General features: G+C 46.5%; 1 protein-coding gene across 4 annotated transcripts in view; it reads left to right on the top strand.

The window, feature by feature from the left end:
• Positions 1 to 18,161, top strand: part of SZT2 (SZT2 subunit of KICSTOR complex) — a 65,195-nt gene that overhangs the window by 14,720 nt on the left and 32,314 nt on the right. For all 4 annotated transcript variants that reach the window (XM_017881917.1, XM_017881919.1, XM_017881918.1 and 1 more), the window contains exons 5-14: positions 10,190 to 10,321; positions 11,070 to 11,211; positions 11,633 to 11,739; positions 14,810 to 15,020; positions 15,233 to 15,403; positions 15,822 to 16,056; positions 16,247 to 16,376; positions 17,173 to 17,315; positions 17,568 to 17,720; positions 17,848 to 17,962. In XM_017881917.1, coding sequence (XP_017737406.1) covers positions 10,190 to 10,321; positions 11,070 to 11,211; positions 11,633 to 11,739; positions 14,810 to 15,020; positions 15,233 to 15,403; positions 15,822 to 16,056; positions 16,247 to 16,376; positions 17,173 to 17,315; positions 17,568 to 17,720; positions 17,848 to 17,962 — 1,539 coding nt within the window. The remainder of the gene's footprint in view (positions 1 to 10,189; positions 10,322 to 11,069; positions 11,212 to 11,632; positions 11,740 to 14,809; positions 15,021 to 15,232; positions 15,404 to 15,821; positions 16,057 to 16,246; positions 16,377 to 17,172; positions 17,316 to 17,567; positions 17,721 to 17,847; positions 17,963 to 18,161) is intronic.

The raw sequence follows: 18,161 nt of genomic DNA, 5'->3' as shown, positions 1-18,161 counted from the left end.
TTGCATCATCTCTCCAAGTTTGTACCCTCAGACCAAATTTCTATTAGTCCTCTGACCAAGTCCTTATCCTGTCTCTGCTGTTTGTCCCCAAAATCCCCAGCTCTGCTAGCTTCTTGAACCTATTTTCTAGTTATCCTCATGAGTCTCTCTCCTCTTGAGAAGAACCAGTTCCTCTGGACTTAAAGGGCTTTCTCATAGACTTTGGGTCAGTTGGTGTTGATTGGACAACTGCCTTTTTCACTGCTCCTGTAAATCTCTTTGGTTCTGATCACTGGATGTCTGTTTTCTCTGTTCCCTCCTTCTCCTTTAGTTCTATTGGATGGTTTGCTGATGTGCTGTACCCTCAGGAGATGGTATTTTGGAATAGTTTTGTGATTTTGAAAGACAACAAATAACCCAGAAATATAATTGGTTTCAACGATAGAGGAGGGTCATTTTTTGTTTTTGTTGTTGTTGTTGTTGTTTTGAGACGGAGTTTTGCTCTTTTCGCCCAGGCTGGAGTGCAATGTCACAATCTCGGCTCACTGCAACCTCTGCCCTCTGGGTTCAAGTGGTTCTCCTGCCTCAGCCTCCCGAGTAGCTGGGATTACAGGCACTGACCACCAGGCCCAGCTTATTTTTTTTTATTTTTATTTTTTATTAAAGACAGGGTTTTGCCATGTTGACCAGACTGGTCTTGAACTCCTGACCTCAGGTGATCTACCTGCCTCGGCCTCCCAAAGTGCTGGGATTACAGGCATGAGCCACCACGCCCAGCGTGGGTCATTTGTTTTTTTGAGGGCCATGTGAACTGTTGGGTATAATACTGACCGCACAGATAATTACAGGGCTTATCCAGCACTCAAGGAGGCTATCACAAGACACTCCTTTTGGAGAATGGCCAAGTCTGTTACTGGAATATCTGTTTTTGACTTAGATAAGCATTGGCCCAGTTTCCCTTCATCTGCTTTTAACCACCCTTAACTCACTGGTAAAGGCTTTCCCTGAAACTGTCCCTGATGGCTGCATTGTCACCTTAGCTATCAAACTGGCTTTGAGAGAGAAGGTATTGGGAACAGGATCTAAGGGTCTGAAACATATATCTACAAAATTGGTGCATACCTGGATCTCAGGGCAGGGATTGCCAACCCTCTGCACTAGTTTAAAGTGCTTTCCTAGTATAGCTGTTAGGACTGTCAGTTGTGGGCTGCATCCCCAGATGGGGGCCAGGTTTTGCAGGCACTGATAGCCAAGGTAGGGAGAGCATGGATGTTAGATAATCACTCAAAACTTGGTTCAGGTTGGCAAACACTTAATGAAGCCTGATCTATACCAGGCCTGAGCAGGTCCTGAACACACAGGTGAATCAGATCTTGTCTTTCTCCTGATGGGAAGAGTTGAGGATTTAGTGGGAAAGACAGACATTAAAGGGAGGTAATTGCAGTTGAATGTGATAAGGGCACCGATAAGATGACTCAGGTGCTATTGGAGCACCAAGAGGGAGCACCCAACCAAGCATGGGGCCACAACAGAGAAATCTTTCAGACCAAGCAGCATTTGTTTTTTGTGTTTTTGAGACAGAGTTTTGCTCTGTTGCCCAGGCTAGAGTGCAGTGGTGCAACCTTGGCTCACTGCACCCTCCACCTCCTGGGTTCAAGCGATTCTCCTGCCTCAGCCTTTCGAGTAGCTGGGATTACAGGTGCCCACCAGCACGCCTGGCTAATTTATTTATTTATTTATTTTTTTAGTAGAGATGGGGTTTCACCATGTCGGCCAGGCTGGCCTCAAACTTCTGACCTCAAGTGGTCCACCTGCCTCTGTCTCCCAAAGTGCTGGGATTACAGGCATGAGCTACTGTGTCTGGCCCAAAGCAGCATTTGAACTGAGTTTTGAAGAAAGAATTGAGGTTAACCACTCAAAGAAGGGGAAATGGACTTTCCTGACAGAGGGACCAGCAAAAACAAATACATGGTACTATGAACCTGTACTCTCAATCACAGGTATTTTAGGGAACTACATATTATTGTCAACAGAGTAAAATTTGAATGTGGAAAGGGATGGTAAAGAGACCGTAGACATAAGTGGGAGCTGGTTATGAAAGGCCATGAATATGACGCTAAGGACTTTGTGCTTTATTCTATGGGGGGAGTTCAGTGTGGAGGATAAGAGCACTGGATCTGGAATCACATTGCCTGTGTTTGCTTCCTAGTTGTACCACTTACTGGTCGTATGTCCTTCGCAAGTTACTTAACCTTTCTGTTCATCTGTGTCCTTTCTCCAAATGGGGATATTAACATTGCCTATATCATATGGTGATTGAATTAATTCATATCAAGCACTTAGAACTGTGCTTGCCACATAGAAAATGTGCAAATGTTAGCTATTAAAATAATTAGTCATAGGTGGTGGAGAACCATTGAAAGTTTTAAACGGACAGTAACAGGATCACATGTGTACATTGGGAAGATCACAGTATTTTGTGGCTAATATGGAGGATGGATTTGGGGACAAAGTCTGGATGGGAGAATAGGCGAAGATTATTGTAGCATGCGTGAGAGGAGGAGGCCTGAATAAGGACAGCAGCTATAGGGAAGAGGGAAGAGGGAACGAGAGGATTTCGTCAGTTAAGCCCCAGGGCCACTTGGCCACCCTGAGCCAGTCTTTTCATTTTCTCTGTAGCTCCCTCAAGATGTATCCTGGCTGGGCGCAGTGGCTCACGCCTGTAATCCTAACACTTTGGGAAGCCAAGGCAGGTGGATCACATGAGGCCAAGCATTTGAGACCAGCCTGGCCAATGTGGCGAAACCCTGTCTGCTAAAAATACAACAACAACAAAAAATTAGCTGGTTGTGGTGGTGCATATCTGTAATCCCCACTGCTTGGGAGGCCGAATATGAGAATCGCTTGAACCTGGGAGGCAGAGGTTGCCATGAGCTAAGATCACGCCACTGTACTCCAACCTGAGCAACAGAATGAGACTGTCTCCAAAAAAAAAAAAGAACAGGATGTATCCTGTTAAATCACAGCACAGCAGTGCGTGCCTGTAATCCCAGTTACTTGGGAGGCTGAGGCGAAAGGATTATTTGAGGCCAGGAGTTTGAGACTAGCTTGGGCCACAGAGTGAGACCCAAAAGTCTCAAAAAAGTTAGTCTCAAAAAAGTTCACATATATAATACATGTTCATCAAAGAAGATTTGCAAAATACATTAAAATATAAAGAAAAAAAAACTCATCTATAATACAATACCCAGAAACAACAGCAGTTGTTTCTGGGTATTGTATTAAATTCTAACCTTTTGTTTTGTTTTGTTTTGGTTTTTTTGAGACAGAGTCTCACTCTGTTACCCAGGCTGGAGTGCAGTGGTGCAATCTGGGCTCACTGCAACCTCCACCTCCTGGGTTCAAGCGATTTTCCTGCCTCAGCCTTTCAAGTAGCTGGTACTACAGGCACGTGCCACCACGCCTGGCTAATTTTTTGTATTTTTAGTAGACACGGGATTTCACCATGTTGGCCAGGATGGTCTCCATCTCCTGACTTTGTGATCTGCCCGCCTCAGCCTCCCAAAGTGCTGGGATTGCAGGCGTGAGCCACTGTGCCTTGCTTAAATGCAAACATTTTATGGAATTTTCCTCCCTCACCTCCATCTCTTTACCTAAAGAGAAAGGGAGAATCAAGAGACTCATTCTAGACACGTGATTTTATGTCCTGTTTTTTGTTCTGTTTAAGAGACAGGGTCTCACTCTGTTGCCCAGGCTGGAGTGCAGAGGCATGATCATAGCTCAATGTAACCTTGAACTTCTGGGCTTAAGTGATCTCCCACCTCAGCCTCCCAAGTAGCTAGGACTGCAGGTATGTGCCACCACACCCAACTAATTTTTAAAAATTTTTTTGTAGAGACCGGATCTTGTTATATTGTCCAGGCTGGTCTCAAACTCCTGGCTTCAAGTGATCCTCCCACCTCAGCCTCCCAAAGTACTGGGATTACAGGCATGAGCTGCTGTGCCTAGCCTGTCCTGCTTTTTTTTTTTTTTTTTTTTTAACATATAGTATGGGCATTCTATGTCACTAAATATTATTTGAAAACGTGATTTTTACTGACCTGTTAACTTACTGTTGCATCATATTTTATCATATGTTTAGCCAGCCCCTTCTTGGCCACTTGGGTTTTCCCAATTTTCATTATTCTAAATAACATGAATAGGAACGTCTTTCTCACCTTTTTATGGCTCCAGTTCTGCTCATTTTCCTTCCCATGGGCCTGTAGAGTGAGACAATGTCCCGCTTTCCCTCTTCTGGCTCACCCCACCCACTTTCCAATGGGGAACAGGGAGTAAAAAAGTAGTTGTTCCATGGGGTCAGGGTCTGGGAGAAGTGGACATGTGGGGCTGGTTGTAGGAGTGTGATGGGGAGAGGTGAGATCCTGAGGGCCACCACAGGGACTGCTGGGTCTATATACAATTTTAGGATGGGGACACTTATTTATGTTTGAAGTAGAAGAAAAGGAGCCCATGGAGAAATAATGAAGATATTAGACAAAAGGCTCAAGATTTAGATGGACAGATTAGCTATAGGGAAAATGAGGAGGAAGAGGAATCCTTTCTTCAGCACCTTGAAGGAAGAACAAAGACACAGATGTAAACATTCAGTAGACTTTGGGGATGCTTTCAGAGAGTTGGAGAGTAGTGTACCCTCGAGGCTGGGGTAAGCAGGGCGTTTCTGTTGACTGACTTCCTTTCTCTTTGAAGAGGGCACAGGGTGGGAGTTATCTACTGAGGGTAAAGAGAAGGAAGGAGCATTCATTAGGGGGATAAGGAGAGGATTTTAAGCGTGAAAAAGAGAAAAGGGAACTTCTACCTAGAATAGTCAGACAAGAGAAAGAAAGAAAGGGCATCCAAATTGGAAAAAAGTAAGTCAAATTATCCTTGTTTACAGATGATATGGTCTTTTATTTGGAAAAACCTAATGGCTCCACCAAAAAACTATTAGAACTGATAAACAAATTCAATAAAGTTGCAAGATGCAAAATCAGCATACAAAAAATCAGTAGCATTTCTGTATGCCAGCAGCAGACAATGTGAAGAAGAAATCAAGAAAGTAATCCCATTTACAATAGTTTAAAATAAAATACCTAGGAATTAACTTAACCAAAGAAGTGAAAGATCTCTACAACGAAAACTATAAAACATTGATGAGAGAAATTGAAGTGGACTCCAAAAATTGGAACGATATTCATGTTCATGGATTGGGAGAATCAATATTGTTAAAATGCCCACACTGCCTAAAGCAGTCTACAGATTCAGTACAATTCCTATCAAAATACCAATGACATTCTTCATAGAAATAGAGAAAACAATCTTAAAATTTATATGGAACCACAAAAGACCCAGAATAGCTGAAGCTGTTCTGAGCAAAACAAACAAAACTGGAGGAATCACATTACCTGACTTCAAATTATACTACAAAGCTATAGTAATCAAAAACAGTGTGGTGCTGGCATAAAAACAGACAACATAGACAAATGGAACCGAATAGAGAACCCAGAAGCCGTGTATCTACAGTGAACTCATTTTTGACAAAGATGCCAAGAACATACATTGGGGAAAGAACAGTCTCTTCAATAAATGGTTCTGGGAAGACTGGATATTCATATGCAGAAGGATGAAACTAGACTCCTATCTCACAAAAATCAAATCAAAATGGATTAAAAACTTAAATCTGGCTGGGCGCGGTGGCTTACGCCTGTAATCCCAGCACTTTGGGAGACCAAGGCAGGTGGATCATGAGGTCAGGAGTTCAAGACCAGCCTGGCCAAGATGATGAAACCCCATCTCTACTAAAAAACTACAAAAAAAAAAAATTAGCTGGGCGCGGTGGCAGGCGCCTATAATCCCAGGTACTCGGGAGACTGAAGCAGGAGAATCGCTTGAACCTGGGCAGCAGAGGTTGCAGTGAGCCGAGATCGCGCCACTATACTCTAGCCTGGCCTACAGAGTAAGACTCTATCTCAAGAAAAAAAAAAAAAAGACTTAAATCTAAGACCTCAAACTATGAAACTACTAAAAGAAAACATTGGAGAAACGCGCATGACACTGGACTAGGCAAAGATTTCTCTTCTGGTTTTTTTTTTAAACCGCAGTCTAGCAGATTAACTCAACATCCTGCTCTATTTAATACTGTTCAGCAGAAGGAAATAACTAATTTCAATTTTAAACAAACTCATAAAACAAAGGAAACAAAACCATCTCACTGCAGGCCTTTGACAAAGAACGTGAGCCATTTGCTATAGCTGCCAGGCATCAGTGTATGGCAAGGAACAGGGGCTTCAGGATGCCCAGGCAAGGCCTCTGAGGTGGGGTATATTGGGGTTTTGGGGGGGTCTTGATAGCACTGAGTTGCTGGATCCTGTGCTGTGTTGCCTGGGTGGGGAGCAGGATGAGGGAGGCCATTCCTCTTCTGTAGAAAACACCAACCCCCAGTCCAGGGACTGGCAGCTGAATTGGTGACTGTAAAGCGTGATCTATATGAAATCAAAGGCACATGTGGAAATCCACTCCCAGCAAAGGGGCAGTCCTTGGGGGAAGCCAGCTGGCCTTCTGGAGGGTCCCCTCTGAAATGTCAGCAATTGAAAAACACAACCTGAAAGTGATAGAGGACCTATAGGGAACTTTATTCTCTCACTTCTGTCTTCACAGGGGACACTGCCCCTTGGAAAGACCAGGATGGCTTCTGGCACAGGTATCCCTCATCTTCTTGGGCACCTGTGGCATTGCCAGCAGGCCAGAGGGGGTGGCTGACAGTGTTGGCTCTAGCCTGACCCAGGGGGCCCAGTTAGGATCCCCTTTACCCATGACAGGGGTGATTGCTACTTCTCCATGGTTCATGCGTAATGCTTCCAGCCCTTTCCAGCTCAGGGAACACATGCAGAATGACAGTCACCCAGCAGACTGGAAACTGCCTCCTCTCCAAAAGTCTGGCTCCTGAATACCCTCTTCCCTGGGAAAGGCTTTTGCCCCTTTGTGATTGGGCAGGAACCAGAACAGTTTCTCTGCTTTGCCATGTCTGCGACCGACAGCTCAGCCAGCCCCACATTCTCTGTCAAGCACTGAGCTCCAGCACTGTCCACACAGTAGAAACCAAATGAAATTACTTTGGCTTGTGGAGGGGGAAGAATGCAAAACAAAAACAAAAGCAAAATCAGCTGCCCACAAGATACAGCAGAAAAGTTCACTATCTTTTTTTTTTTTTTTTTTTGAGACAGAGTCTCACTTTGTTGCCCGGGGTAGAGTGCAGTGGTGTGATCTTGGTTCACTGCAACCTCTGCCTCCTGGGTTCAAGCAATTCGCCTGCTTCAGCCTCCTGAGTAGCTGGGATTACAGGTGCCTGCCACTAAGCCCACACTCTGCATAAACTCTGGTACTGGCTGTGTTCTCCATGGAAGGTCTCGCTGTGTTTCCTAGGCTGGAGTGCAGTGGTGTGAACATAGTTCACTGCAGCCTTGATCTCTTGGGCTCAAGTGATGCTCCTGCCTCAGACTCCTGAGTAGCTGAGACCACAGGTGTATTTCACCACACTCAGCTAATTTTTAGGGTTTTTTTGTTTGTTTGTTTGTTTGTTTTTTATAGAGATGAGGTCTCTACCAAGCTGGTCTCTGGCTCCTGGGCTCAAGCAGTCTTCCCACCTTGGCCTCCCAAAGTGCTGGGATTACAGATGTGAACCACTGTGCTTAGCTCAAAGATTTCTTGATAATACCCTGCAAGCACAAGCATCCAAAGCAAAAATGGACAAACAGGATCATATAGAGTTAAAAAGCTTCTGCACAGCAAAGGAAACAATCAACAAAGTGAGGAAATAACTCAACAGAATGGGAGAAAATATTTGCAAACCACCCATCTGACAAGGATTAAAACCAGAAATATATAAGGAGCTCAAACAACTCTATAAGAAAAAATACTTAATAATCTGATTTTAAAATGGGATTTTTTTCTTAAAAAATCTCAATAGACATTTCTCAAAAGAAGGCATACATATGACAAACAGGTATGTGAAAAGGTGCTCAACATCATTGATCATCAGAGAAATGCAAATCAAAACTACAATGAGATATTATTTCACCCCAGTGAAAATGGTTTTTATCCAAAAGACAGGCAATAACAAATGCTGGTGAGGATGTAGAGAAAAGGTAACCTTGCGCACTGTTGGTAGAAATGTAAATTAATACAATCACTATGAAGAACAGTTTGGAGGTTCCTCAAAAAACTGAAAATAGGCCGGGCGCAGTGGCTCACACCTGTAATCCCAGCACTTTGGGAAGCTGAGGTGGATGGATCATGATGAGGTCGGGAGTTCAAGACCAGCCTGGCCAACATGGTGAAACCTCATCTCTACTAAAAATATAAAAATTAGTTGGGTGTGGTGGCAGATGCCTGTAATCCCAGCTACTTGGGAGCCTGAGGCGGAGAATTTGCTTAAATCTGGGAGGCAGAGATTGCAGTGAGCCGAGATAGTGCCACTGCACTCCAGCCTGGATGACAGAGTGAGACTCCATCTCAAACAAAAACAAAAGCCTGAAAATAGAGCTACCATATGATCTAGCAATCCTCACTCCTAGGTGTATACCGAAAAGAAAGGAAATCAGTATATGGAAGAGATATCTGCACTCCCATGTTTATTACAGCACTATTCGCAATAGACAAGATCTGGAAGCAGCCTAAGTGTTCATTGACAGATGAATGGATAAAGAAAAGGTGGTACATATACACAATGGAATACTATTCGGCCATAAAAAAGAATGAGGTCTTGTCATTTGCAACAACATGGATGGAACTGGAGGACATTGTGTTAAGTGAAATAAGCCAGGCACAGAAAGACAAACTTGGCATGTTGTTACTTATTTGTGAGAGCTAAAAATTAAAACAGTTGAACTCATGGAGAGTAGAACGATGGTTACCAAAGGCTGGGAAAGGTAGTTGGGGGAGGTGGAAAGGGGAGATGGTTAATGGGTACAAAAATAGAATGAGTAAGATCCAGTACTTGATAGCACAGTAGATTGACTACAGTCAACAGTAATTTATTGTACATTTTAAAATAAAAGAGTAAAATTGGATTGTAACACAAAAAATAGGATAAATGCCTGAGCTGGGCTAGGCATGGTAGCTCATGCCTGTAATCCCAGCACTTTGGGAGGCCGAGGTGTGTGGATCACTTGAGGCCAGGAGTTTGAGACCAACCTGGCCAACATGGTGAAACCCCGTCTCTACTAAAAATACAAAAATTAGCTGGGTGTGGTGGCCGATGCCTGTAATCCCAGCTGAGGAAGGCTGAGGCAGAAGAATCGCTTGAACCGGGAGGCAGAGGTTGCAGTGAGCCAAGATCACATCATTGCACTCGAGCCTGGGTGACAGAGCAAGGCTCTGTCTCAAAAAAAAAAAAAAAAAAAAAAAGAGTGGGTGATACCCCATTTACCATGATGTAATTGTTATACATTGTATTCCTGTATCAAAATATCTCATGTGCCCCATAAATATATACACTTTCTGTGTACCCACAAAAATTAAAAAAAAAAATTTTTTTGATACAGAAAATTATCTGTAGCCCAGGCTGGAGTGCAGTGGCGTGATCTCTGCTCACTGCAACCTCCACCTTCCAAGTCCCGGTTAAGCAATTCTCTTGCCTCAGCCTCCCGAGTAGCTGGGATTACAGGTGCCCACCACCATGCCCAGCTAATTTTTGTAAAATTGAAAAGGTCCAGAATAGCCTCTGTGTATACAGAAGGTAGGCGTCTCCATGTTGACAGCTGATCTTGGGCTGGTCAGTATGCTTAGAAATAAAAAAGCATTAAAAAGTATGAGAATAAAAGAGACTTTGCCAGGCTGAGGAGGGCGGCTCATAAGACATCCTGTAGACCAAGGTAGAAGAAGCTATTAATAGAAGATCTTATGGTGCCCATGTGGGGGACTGGGGAAGCCCAGTGTGGAGGACCCTAATCAGAGGGAAGTTGTGACCCCAGATAAAGATGACTAATAACTGGGGACCTGGGCTGAGGACTGATGGAGATTGGATAAGGGGGAAATTGGTTGTGGAATCATAGACCCTAGTTGGGTAGGAAGTCAGGATCGTCTAGATGGAGCTATGGAGAATAAACAGAGCAGAAGTGTAGTGGTCTGTGCCCCCCTGACCATCCTGTCTCAGTCTTTCCCTTGTGCTTCTTAGGTGCTGGTACAAGGCTGCCTCTTGGACCCGTCCCAGCAGGAGGTGTTCCTGCAGCAGATATATGAGCAGCTCTGCCTCTTTGAGGATAAGGTGGCCACCATGCTGCAGCAGCAGTATGATCCCCAGAGCCAGGTATGTAAGAGAGAAAGTGGGCAGAGGCAGCTTAGAAAGAGGAGCAGCTAAGGACAGAGGGCAGAGAGGAGGGATAGTCCAAATAGCACAGAAAAAGGCTAAGAGCTGGGGCAAAGTGAGACAAGGATAGGCATGCTCATGACACGTTCCCTGTTGGAGCAGGACTCAGATATATTCCCCAAAACACAGATTCTTTCAGGGAGAAAATGTGAAATCCATTTGTTTGCATTTTTTTTTAGCCCCAGATCTTCTCCTCCAGTGGATCTGAGAAGGTGTCATGTGTAGCTTTGACCTCTAGTTAGCATTTTGTACAACCGGGGATAAAGCTGCCTGGGCCCACTAGACTTCCCTGTCTCATCACTTTGGGTACCCCAGAAGTAGCCAGGCAAATGGCAGTTCTGTGTGCCTGATGACTGGTCATGTAATTTGATTGAGGTATAAAATATTTCGTAACAGTGATGGAAAAATATGGAAAGGGGCCCTTCTTGGCAAAAGATGGAGAAGCCCTACTTCAGTACAGTCTGAAGCTTCATCTGGTGCCGAACTCCCTTCGCCTCTGAAGTTCAGTATCTGAGCACACATGGGGAGGGAGCACAGTAAAGACTCAGTCGCACAGTAGAGGAATTGGGGTCCTCACAGGATTCGGCTTGTCTGGCCTGAGAAGTGCTGGACTGTAAATTCTGGCTTTGCTGTGGATGGGGCAGCAATGCCATCTGCCCCATTTTGTCTTTTCCGTAACTTGGGGCAGGCAGAAGACCAGTCCCCAGACTCAGGGGACCTACTGGGCCGGAAGGTAGGCGTCTCCATGGTGACAGCTGACCTTGGACTGGTCAGTATGATTCGTCAGGGCATCTTGGCGCTGCAGTTACTACCGTCAAACTCCAGTGCAGGTCAGTAGAAGGAATATTGGTGGGACTGGGGAAGCGGGGAAGAAGGGTGGGGCTAACTGCTAACAAAGATAGCAGTTCCGGGGAATCAGTGGGCCCCAGGGAAGAGGATCTGTTTCCTTGTTTGCAAAACATATGTCTGTATTAGTGTGTGTCAGGACCCCTCGGCTCTGACAACTCCCTAGAAGGAGTAGAGCTCCAAGGGTATCACTTAGGGGAGGTTATGATCTGGCACTCAAGAGGAAGAAGCAAGAGGGTAAGGGAGAAGGAAAGGTGTTTGAAGTTTGTAAATCTTCATCGTTTATAAAACTGCCCACACTGGTGGGAGGACACTGAGCCCTTCAGGGCCCGGTCAGTTGGGTGCCTTCCTGTGACTTTGGTCTGTCCAGTGTCTCCGGGTCTGATCTAGTGTTTCCTGCTCCAGGGATTATCGTGATTACGGATGGGGTGACCAGTGTTCCTGATGTTGCTGTCTGTGAGACGCTGCTGAACCAGCTTCGCAGTGGCACTGTGGCTTGTTCCTTTGTCCAGGTGAGGACTTTTTAGGAAGGATGAGAGAGAAATGGAATATCTCACACAAAGGTGGATGGCTGGCTACTTTCTTACAGGCAGTGATTTCCCAGGTAAAGTCAATTAATTAGTTACATGGGGGGAAGGAGTCATGTCTGGAAGGTAGGTAGCATGGTAGGAGAGGACTCTCATTTTTTTCCTCTTTCCTTGGGATTTTGGACATAGCTGTTAAAGCAGAAAGAATGCAGAATTTAAAATCTGACAGTCTTTTCCAGTCCCACCTCACCCCGCAGATTAGTCATTATTGTTTTGAGTGCAAGGGTCAGAAAACCCGCTCAAACTAGCTTAAGCAAAGGGGTAAAAGGCATAGTCAGGGACTGCAGCTAAATTGGATTGACGTACTGTAGGGAAGGAGGTAAAAAGCTATGGGAAACAAGGCTGAAGGGGTAGGCACAGGCCAGAACATGAAAATCTGGTTCTGCTTTATTAATGAGATTAAGCATAACTCTGTGGGTGATGCAGATAGATAGAAGGAAAGTCATTAGTTGGGTTTATGTTTTATAAAGGTCACTCTTGCTGCTGGGTGAAGGACGGGGGAAAGTCAGTGAGAGAGGATCAGGGCTTAAATTAGGGGTAAGAGGATTGAGAAAAATGAAGAGGCAGAGTCAACCTGACTTCATGATTAGCAAGATGGGGGTGGGAGATGAAAGAGAAGAGGGCTTAAAGATGTCTCCAAGTCTCTGATTCCAGTGATGACTGGGTAGCAGCAGAGCAAAAGGAAGAGAAGCAGTTGTGGTAGAGTGAGGATAAGATGATGAATGCAAGTTTGTGTATGTTGTGTTTGAGGTGCCTGTGGTTCAACACAGCCAGTTAAGATCACCTTTGGAGTTAGGCGTGCTGGTCTAAATCCTGACTGCAGTTATTAACTGGGTGACATTGGGCACATTGCTTCACCTCTAGGTCAGATTCATTTGTAAATGGAGGTTGTAAAAATACATAACTCACTGGGAGGTGAGATGTGTTTAAAGTATTTAGCGTTGTACATAATCACTTAATAAATGGCTGCTGTTTGTAGCAGATAGCAGTTGAATACACAGATCCTGATATTCAGGAGACGAACACTGCTTGAGAGGTAGAGATTTAAGATTTGTCAGGGTACAGATGGTAATTGAGAACAGAAGAGGGTCCTGGAAGAACTTTGGGGAACACCAGTGTTCGAGGTCTTTCATAGGAAGAGGGCCCAGCAAAGAATAAAGAATCAGCCAGGAGCCAGAAGATTGTGGTGTCAGAGAAGTCAGAATTTTTGGAAGAAAATTTTACTTGATCTTTCTGCTGCCTCTCACAATGGTAACTACACTGTGAGAAGCAGCAAAAGATCAAGTAAAACTGAGGAATGAAAAGTGCCCTTTGGATTTGGTGATTAGGAGGTCACGGGGATGTTTTTCAGAGCCATTTTAGTCAAGAGGTGGTGAGGGGATTGAAGAGTGGATAGAAGGAAGGAAATAGGGACAAGTGTTGACACAAGAAATTTGGCTGTTGAGATCGAGAGCAGGGCAAGAGAGAGAATGGTAACCAGAGGGAAGTACAGGGTAAAGGAGTGTTTTGTTTTGTTTTTAAAGCTAGAGACTTAAGCATGTGTCTAAGGGTCTGTAGTGAAGAAGAGTTTGAAAATAAAGAAAGGAAAAGGGAGGCTGGTGGAGTAAAGTCTCTGAATTGACAGGAGGGCATAGGCTTAAGAAACAGATTGAGGGATTCTTTTGGAGCAGGGAAGTGTCGTTTCTTTCTCTGAAACTAGAAAGTAGAAGTGAAGATGTGGATCAGCTCTGCGAAGGGCCTCTGATTTATCTCTGAAGTAAAAGGTGAAGCCGAGTACTGTAAGGAAGAGAGGCCAGAGTTGGGAAGAAGGAACAGTAATGAGGACTGCCCTGAAGGACTAGCAGAGTTGAGTGTCATATTTTGATGTGGTGCCACCCTACGCAACTGTCAGTTTTTTCTGTTTGGGCACCACTGGCCAAGAACAGAGGCTGTGATCCTAGTTGGGGTTTCGAAGAAGCAGACGAGAGTGAAGAGGGCCAAGGATTTGAGAGCAATGCTTACAAAGTTGTCTGAATGTAGGGTCCAAGCTGGGTCGAGAAAGGAGGGTCAGGACAATGTGGATAGATTTGGAGAGAGCAGAGGTTCAAGGCCTGACAGTCTCAGTGACGTCAAAGAGCAGCAGCAGGAGGAGGGTGGGAGGAACCTAAGGGTATAGTGCTGTATGTAATCAGTGGGTTGTGGCAATTAGAAATTGCAAAGATGAATTTGTTCCAGGTGAAGCCAAGAGCCAGCGTGTAGCCTACAGGCAGGTGAGCGGAATAGAGAAAGTTACTGGAGATGAGAGTTAAGGAACTGAGAGGGCAGGGACTTGAATGAGTCATCTGGAGCAGGTCTGCGAACACTTTCTGCAAAGGCCAGTTAACCTTTAAGCCTTGTGGACCAGCTCTGCTGTTGAAGCGTGAAAGCAGCCATAGATAATACAAAATGAATGTGTGTGGCTGTGTTCCAATAAAACTCAATTCACAAAAATAGGTGATGCACTAGATTTGCCCCTCAGGGTATATGTAGTTTGCTAATTTCTCATCTACAGCTATTGTATTCAAAATGTAGTCCAGAGACTAGCAGAAAGCTTGTTTGAAATGCAGAATCTCAGGCCCCACCCCAGACCTACTGCAGTTTAACAAAATCCCCAGGTGTTTTTTATACACCCTAAAGTTTGAGAAGTGTTGATAAACTGAAGCCTCTCAGGATGATGACAGGAAGTCAGTGAACCAGTTGCCAAAATCTTTAGTGAAGGAGGTGGTGGGCCTGGTGGGCCATTAGGTATTGAGGAGGAAGTGCAGAGGGTACTGTGGCCAGTTAGCATGGGCATCAGACAGAAGGGCTCAAAGAAGGAAAGACACAGACAGTGGTCTGTCCTAGGAAAACACTGGCTTACTTCCCACTCTGTGGTCCAGGGAATGGGAGCAGCCACCTCGCTCAGTCTCTTTCTCTCCTGTTCTTCCTTCTCCTGAGCCTCTGTCGGAGCTAGGTCTTCAGTTGCTCACTTTTTCAGGTGGGAGGAGTTTACTCTTATGACTGCAGTTTTGGCCATGTGCCCAATGTGGAATTAATGAAGTTCATCGCAATGGCAACATTCGGCTCCTACCTGTCCACTTGTCCTGAGCCGGAGCCAGGCAACCTGGGTCTGACTGTCTACCACCGGGCATTTCTCCTCTATTCCTTCCTGCGCAGTGGGGAAGCATTGAACCCTGAATATTACTGCGGTGAGAGGCACACTGAGGTGGGTGTGGGAAGGAGGGAATATAGAATGGGCCCAGAGATTATGGTGCCCTGGAGTACTGAAAGTGTAACTGGAGCTGGCTCCACTGGCACTGTTACCTCACAGTGATTTCAGCATAGCCCCTTCGCCCTACAGAGCTGTCAGTTAGTTGGCAGATAGCCAGTTTCTCCTTCCCCATCCCCACTGGTCTTCCAGGCTCTCAGCACCGACTATTTAATGAGCACCTGGTCTCTGCAAGCAGCAACCCTGCCCTGGCCTTGCGCCGGAAGAAGCACACTGAGAAGGAGGTGCCAGCCGACTTGGTCAGCACTGTGTCTGTGCGACTTCGAGAGGGCTACAGTGTCCGAGAGGTCACACTGGCCAAAGGTAAGGGTCATTAACCTGCTGTAATCTCACAGATCTCTCAGGAATTTGTGTGTGGGAAGACCCCCATGTACCACACATGAAAGAGTGTCACAGTGAAAACCTTATCGCTTGAGACAGTGGGTTTTGAATTGTCATCAAGGCTTAATTCTCTTAGCAGGAGCTTCCCAATTCCATCTCTTTTTGCCCAAGGTGAACCAGCTGAGGGTGGTGTAGGGTCCTGAACTTGGCTTGGTTTTCAGATTGTTTCTACAAACTTGTGTGTCAGTTGGCCAGCTGTAGGCCTGAAACCTGTGGAACCATGCTTGGAACCTTTGGCAGGGCTAGGTTCCATGAGATAGGTGGGGGTTTCAGATAGAACTCGATCCCAGGCGTAGAGTCCTATGCCTTCTCCTAACTGGCCCTCCCACTTCTCCCTAAGGAGGGTCCCAATTGGAGGTAAAGCTGGTGCTGCTGTGGAAACACAACATGCGCATTGAGTACGTTGCTATGGCACCCTGGCCCCTGGAGCCTGAGGGCCCTCGAGTAACACGGGTGGAAGTGACAATGGAAGGCGGCTACGACATTTTGCATGATGTGTCCTGTGCACTAAGGCAGCCCATCCGTTCATTGTATCGTACCCATGTTATCCGGCGTTTCTGGAACACGCTGCAGAGGTCAGTGAAGTCATCACTCAATGAATGCTGCCCCATTTGTTGTGTGGAGGGACAGATTTGTGAAGGTGGGAGCTGGGGACCATCACCCAGAGAACCAGGCTTATATCCAGGGTCCCAAATACCTCTAAGGCTCCCCTCATCTGCACCCAGCAGAGTCAGATATGGCTCAGGCCTGGCCCTTATTCTACAGCATCAACCAGACAGACCAGATGCTTGCCCACCTTCAGTCCTTCTCGTCAGTGCCTGAGCATTTCACGCTTCCTGACAGCACCAAGAGCGGAGTGCCACTCTTCTACATCCCTCCAGGCTCCACTACCCCGGTGAGTAGCTCTGAAGCGTAGTAGCCCCATTTCATGCCAATTTGGGTTGTATAGCATCTGGAGCCCAGGACCACCACCTTCTATTGCTTTCTCTCTCACGTCTAGGGCACCTAAACCAGAAGCCCAAGCTTTAACCTTGAGAGCTTCTCTTCTCCCTCACCCTAAGGCCCCAGGGAAGAGGAGGATCTATAGAGACAGGCTGTCCTGAACAGAGCACAGGTGGCAGAGGCAAAGACTCACACACTGTCTAGGTGGTGGTATCCCAGCCCCAGCAGACCATTAGCACTTGCCCCATCTCCATGTGGCATACTCTGGGCTCCCTCAGTCACCTTTACTTGTATGCATCCACCACCAGCCACCATGAACTGTGTACTTCCTGAATACCACAACTTCCTTTGTCCTGTGCTGTCTTCACACTCAGTCCACGCTGTCAGCCTAACAGTGATGGGCAGGTGGCTTATGCTAATGTACAGTGGCCACATCATGAGGTCCTGCCACCATTCGGTGGCTTTTCTCCCAAGTCAGTGACATAAGCTGGGCTCATGGTTCCATCTTTCTCCTGGATTCAGCTTTAAAGGACTACGCAGTCTGTCCCTGGGCTCAGTCATCCAAATCTAGTCTTCACAGTGGAAGCAGTTTTTGTCTCCACTGTGCTTTGTCTCAGGCTGGGCTGTAGCCTCAAGCCACTGCTGTCTCTGACTCTGAATGGAGTTTACCCATGGTTTTGTTCGCTCTTTGCAGTTTGTACCCTGGTCCTCTACAAATGCTCATATAGTGCTGTCGTTCCTGTCCCCAGGTGCTCTCCCTCCAGCCTAGTGGTTCTGACTCATCCCATGCCCAGTTTGCTGCCTACTGGAAGCCAGTGCTGTCCATGGATGCAAATTCCTGGCAGCGATGGCTGCACATGCATCGCCTGGTGCTAATCCTGGAGCACGACACGTGGGTGCCCTTAGGGCTGGGCCGTAGTTGGGGTGGAGTATCGGGGTTGGGGGATAGGGAATGATGGGAACGGGGGGAGCAGCAGATGAGCTCTTACCAACTGTGGCCAAGGAAAAACTATAGCCTTTTCCTTGCCTCCCTGCTCATCAGTCCCCATAACCTCAGGCAAGGCCTAGAAGAGATAGTAGTCTATTCCTTTTTTCCAAGACTGGGGCCGGGAGGTCTAACCTCAATCCACACCCCTCTTCCTAGACCAATCCCCAAGCACTTGCATACCCCGGGCAGCAATGGGCGCTACAGCACTATCCAGTGCAGGATCTCCCACTCCTCCCTGACCTCTCTGCTTCGGGACTGGAGCAGCTTCGTACTAGTTGAGGGCTATTCTTATGTCAAGCTGCTCTCCAGGTGGGCAAAGTGATGTCCCCTCATGCCCCCCCACCTCATCCCATGTCTCCCTCTAACCTCTAACCCCAGACCTCACTCCTACATCCTGCCAACCTCGGACTGCTCACTGACTCCCATTTCTCCCCAGTGCCCCAGACCAGCCCCCCTCCTCCTTCTACATGGTCCGTATCATTTCCAAGGCCCCATGCATGGTTCTTCGCCTGGGTTTTCCCATTGGCACACCAGCACCGGCCCGACACAAGGTGAGCTGGGCCCTAACTGACTCTGACCAAGGAGCCCTGGGGTGTAGACTAGCTCCCTCTCCCCAAACCCCACAGGGCCAGGTCTAATAGAGGGAGGAGTCCCCAGACCAAGGAAGACCTGGAGAAGAAGGCTGTGTCTCACCTTGTCTGTGGGCTCCGTCTCCCAGACCTGTAGGAGATGGGAGTAGGAGGATCTGAC

This window comes from Rhinopithecus bieti, unplaced genomic scaffold (assembly GCF_001698545.2).
Source record: "Rhinopithecus bieti isolate Rb0 unplaced genomic scaffold, ASM169854v2 scaffold_12155, whole genome shotgun sequence".
NCBI lineage: Eukaryota > Metazoa > Chordata > Mammalia > Primates > Cercopithecidae > Rhinopithecus > Rhinopithecus bieti.
Note: the sequence above shows the minus strand (reverse complement) of the source record. Positions and strands in the feature narration are given on the sequence as shown.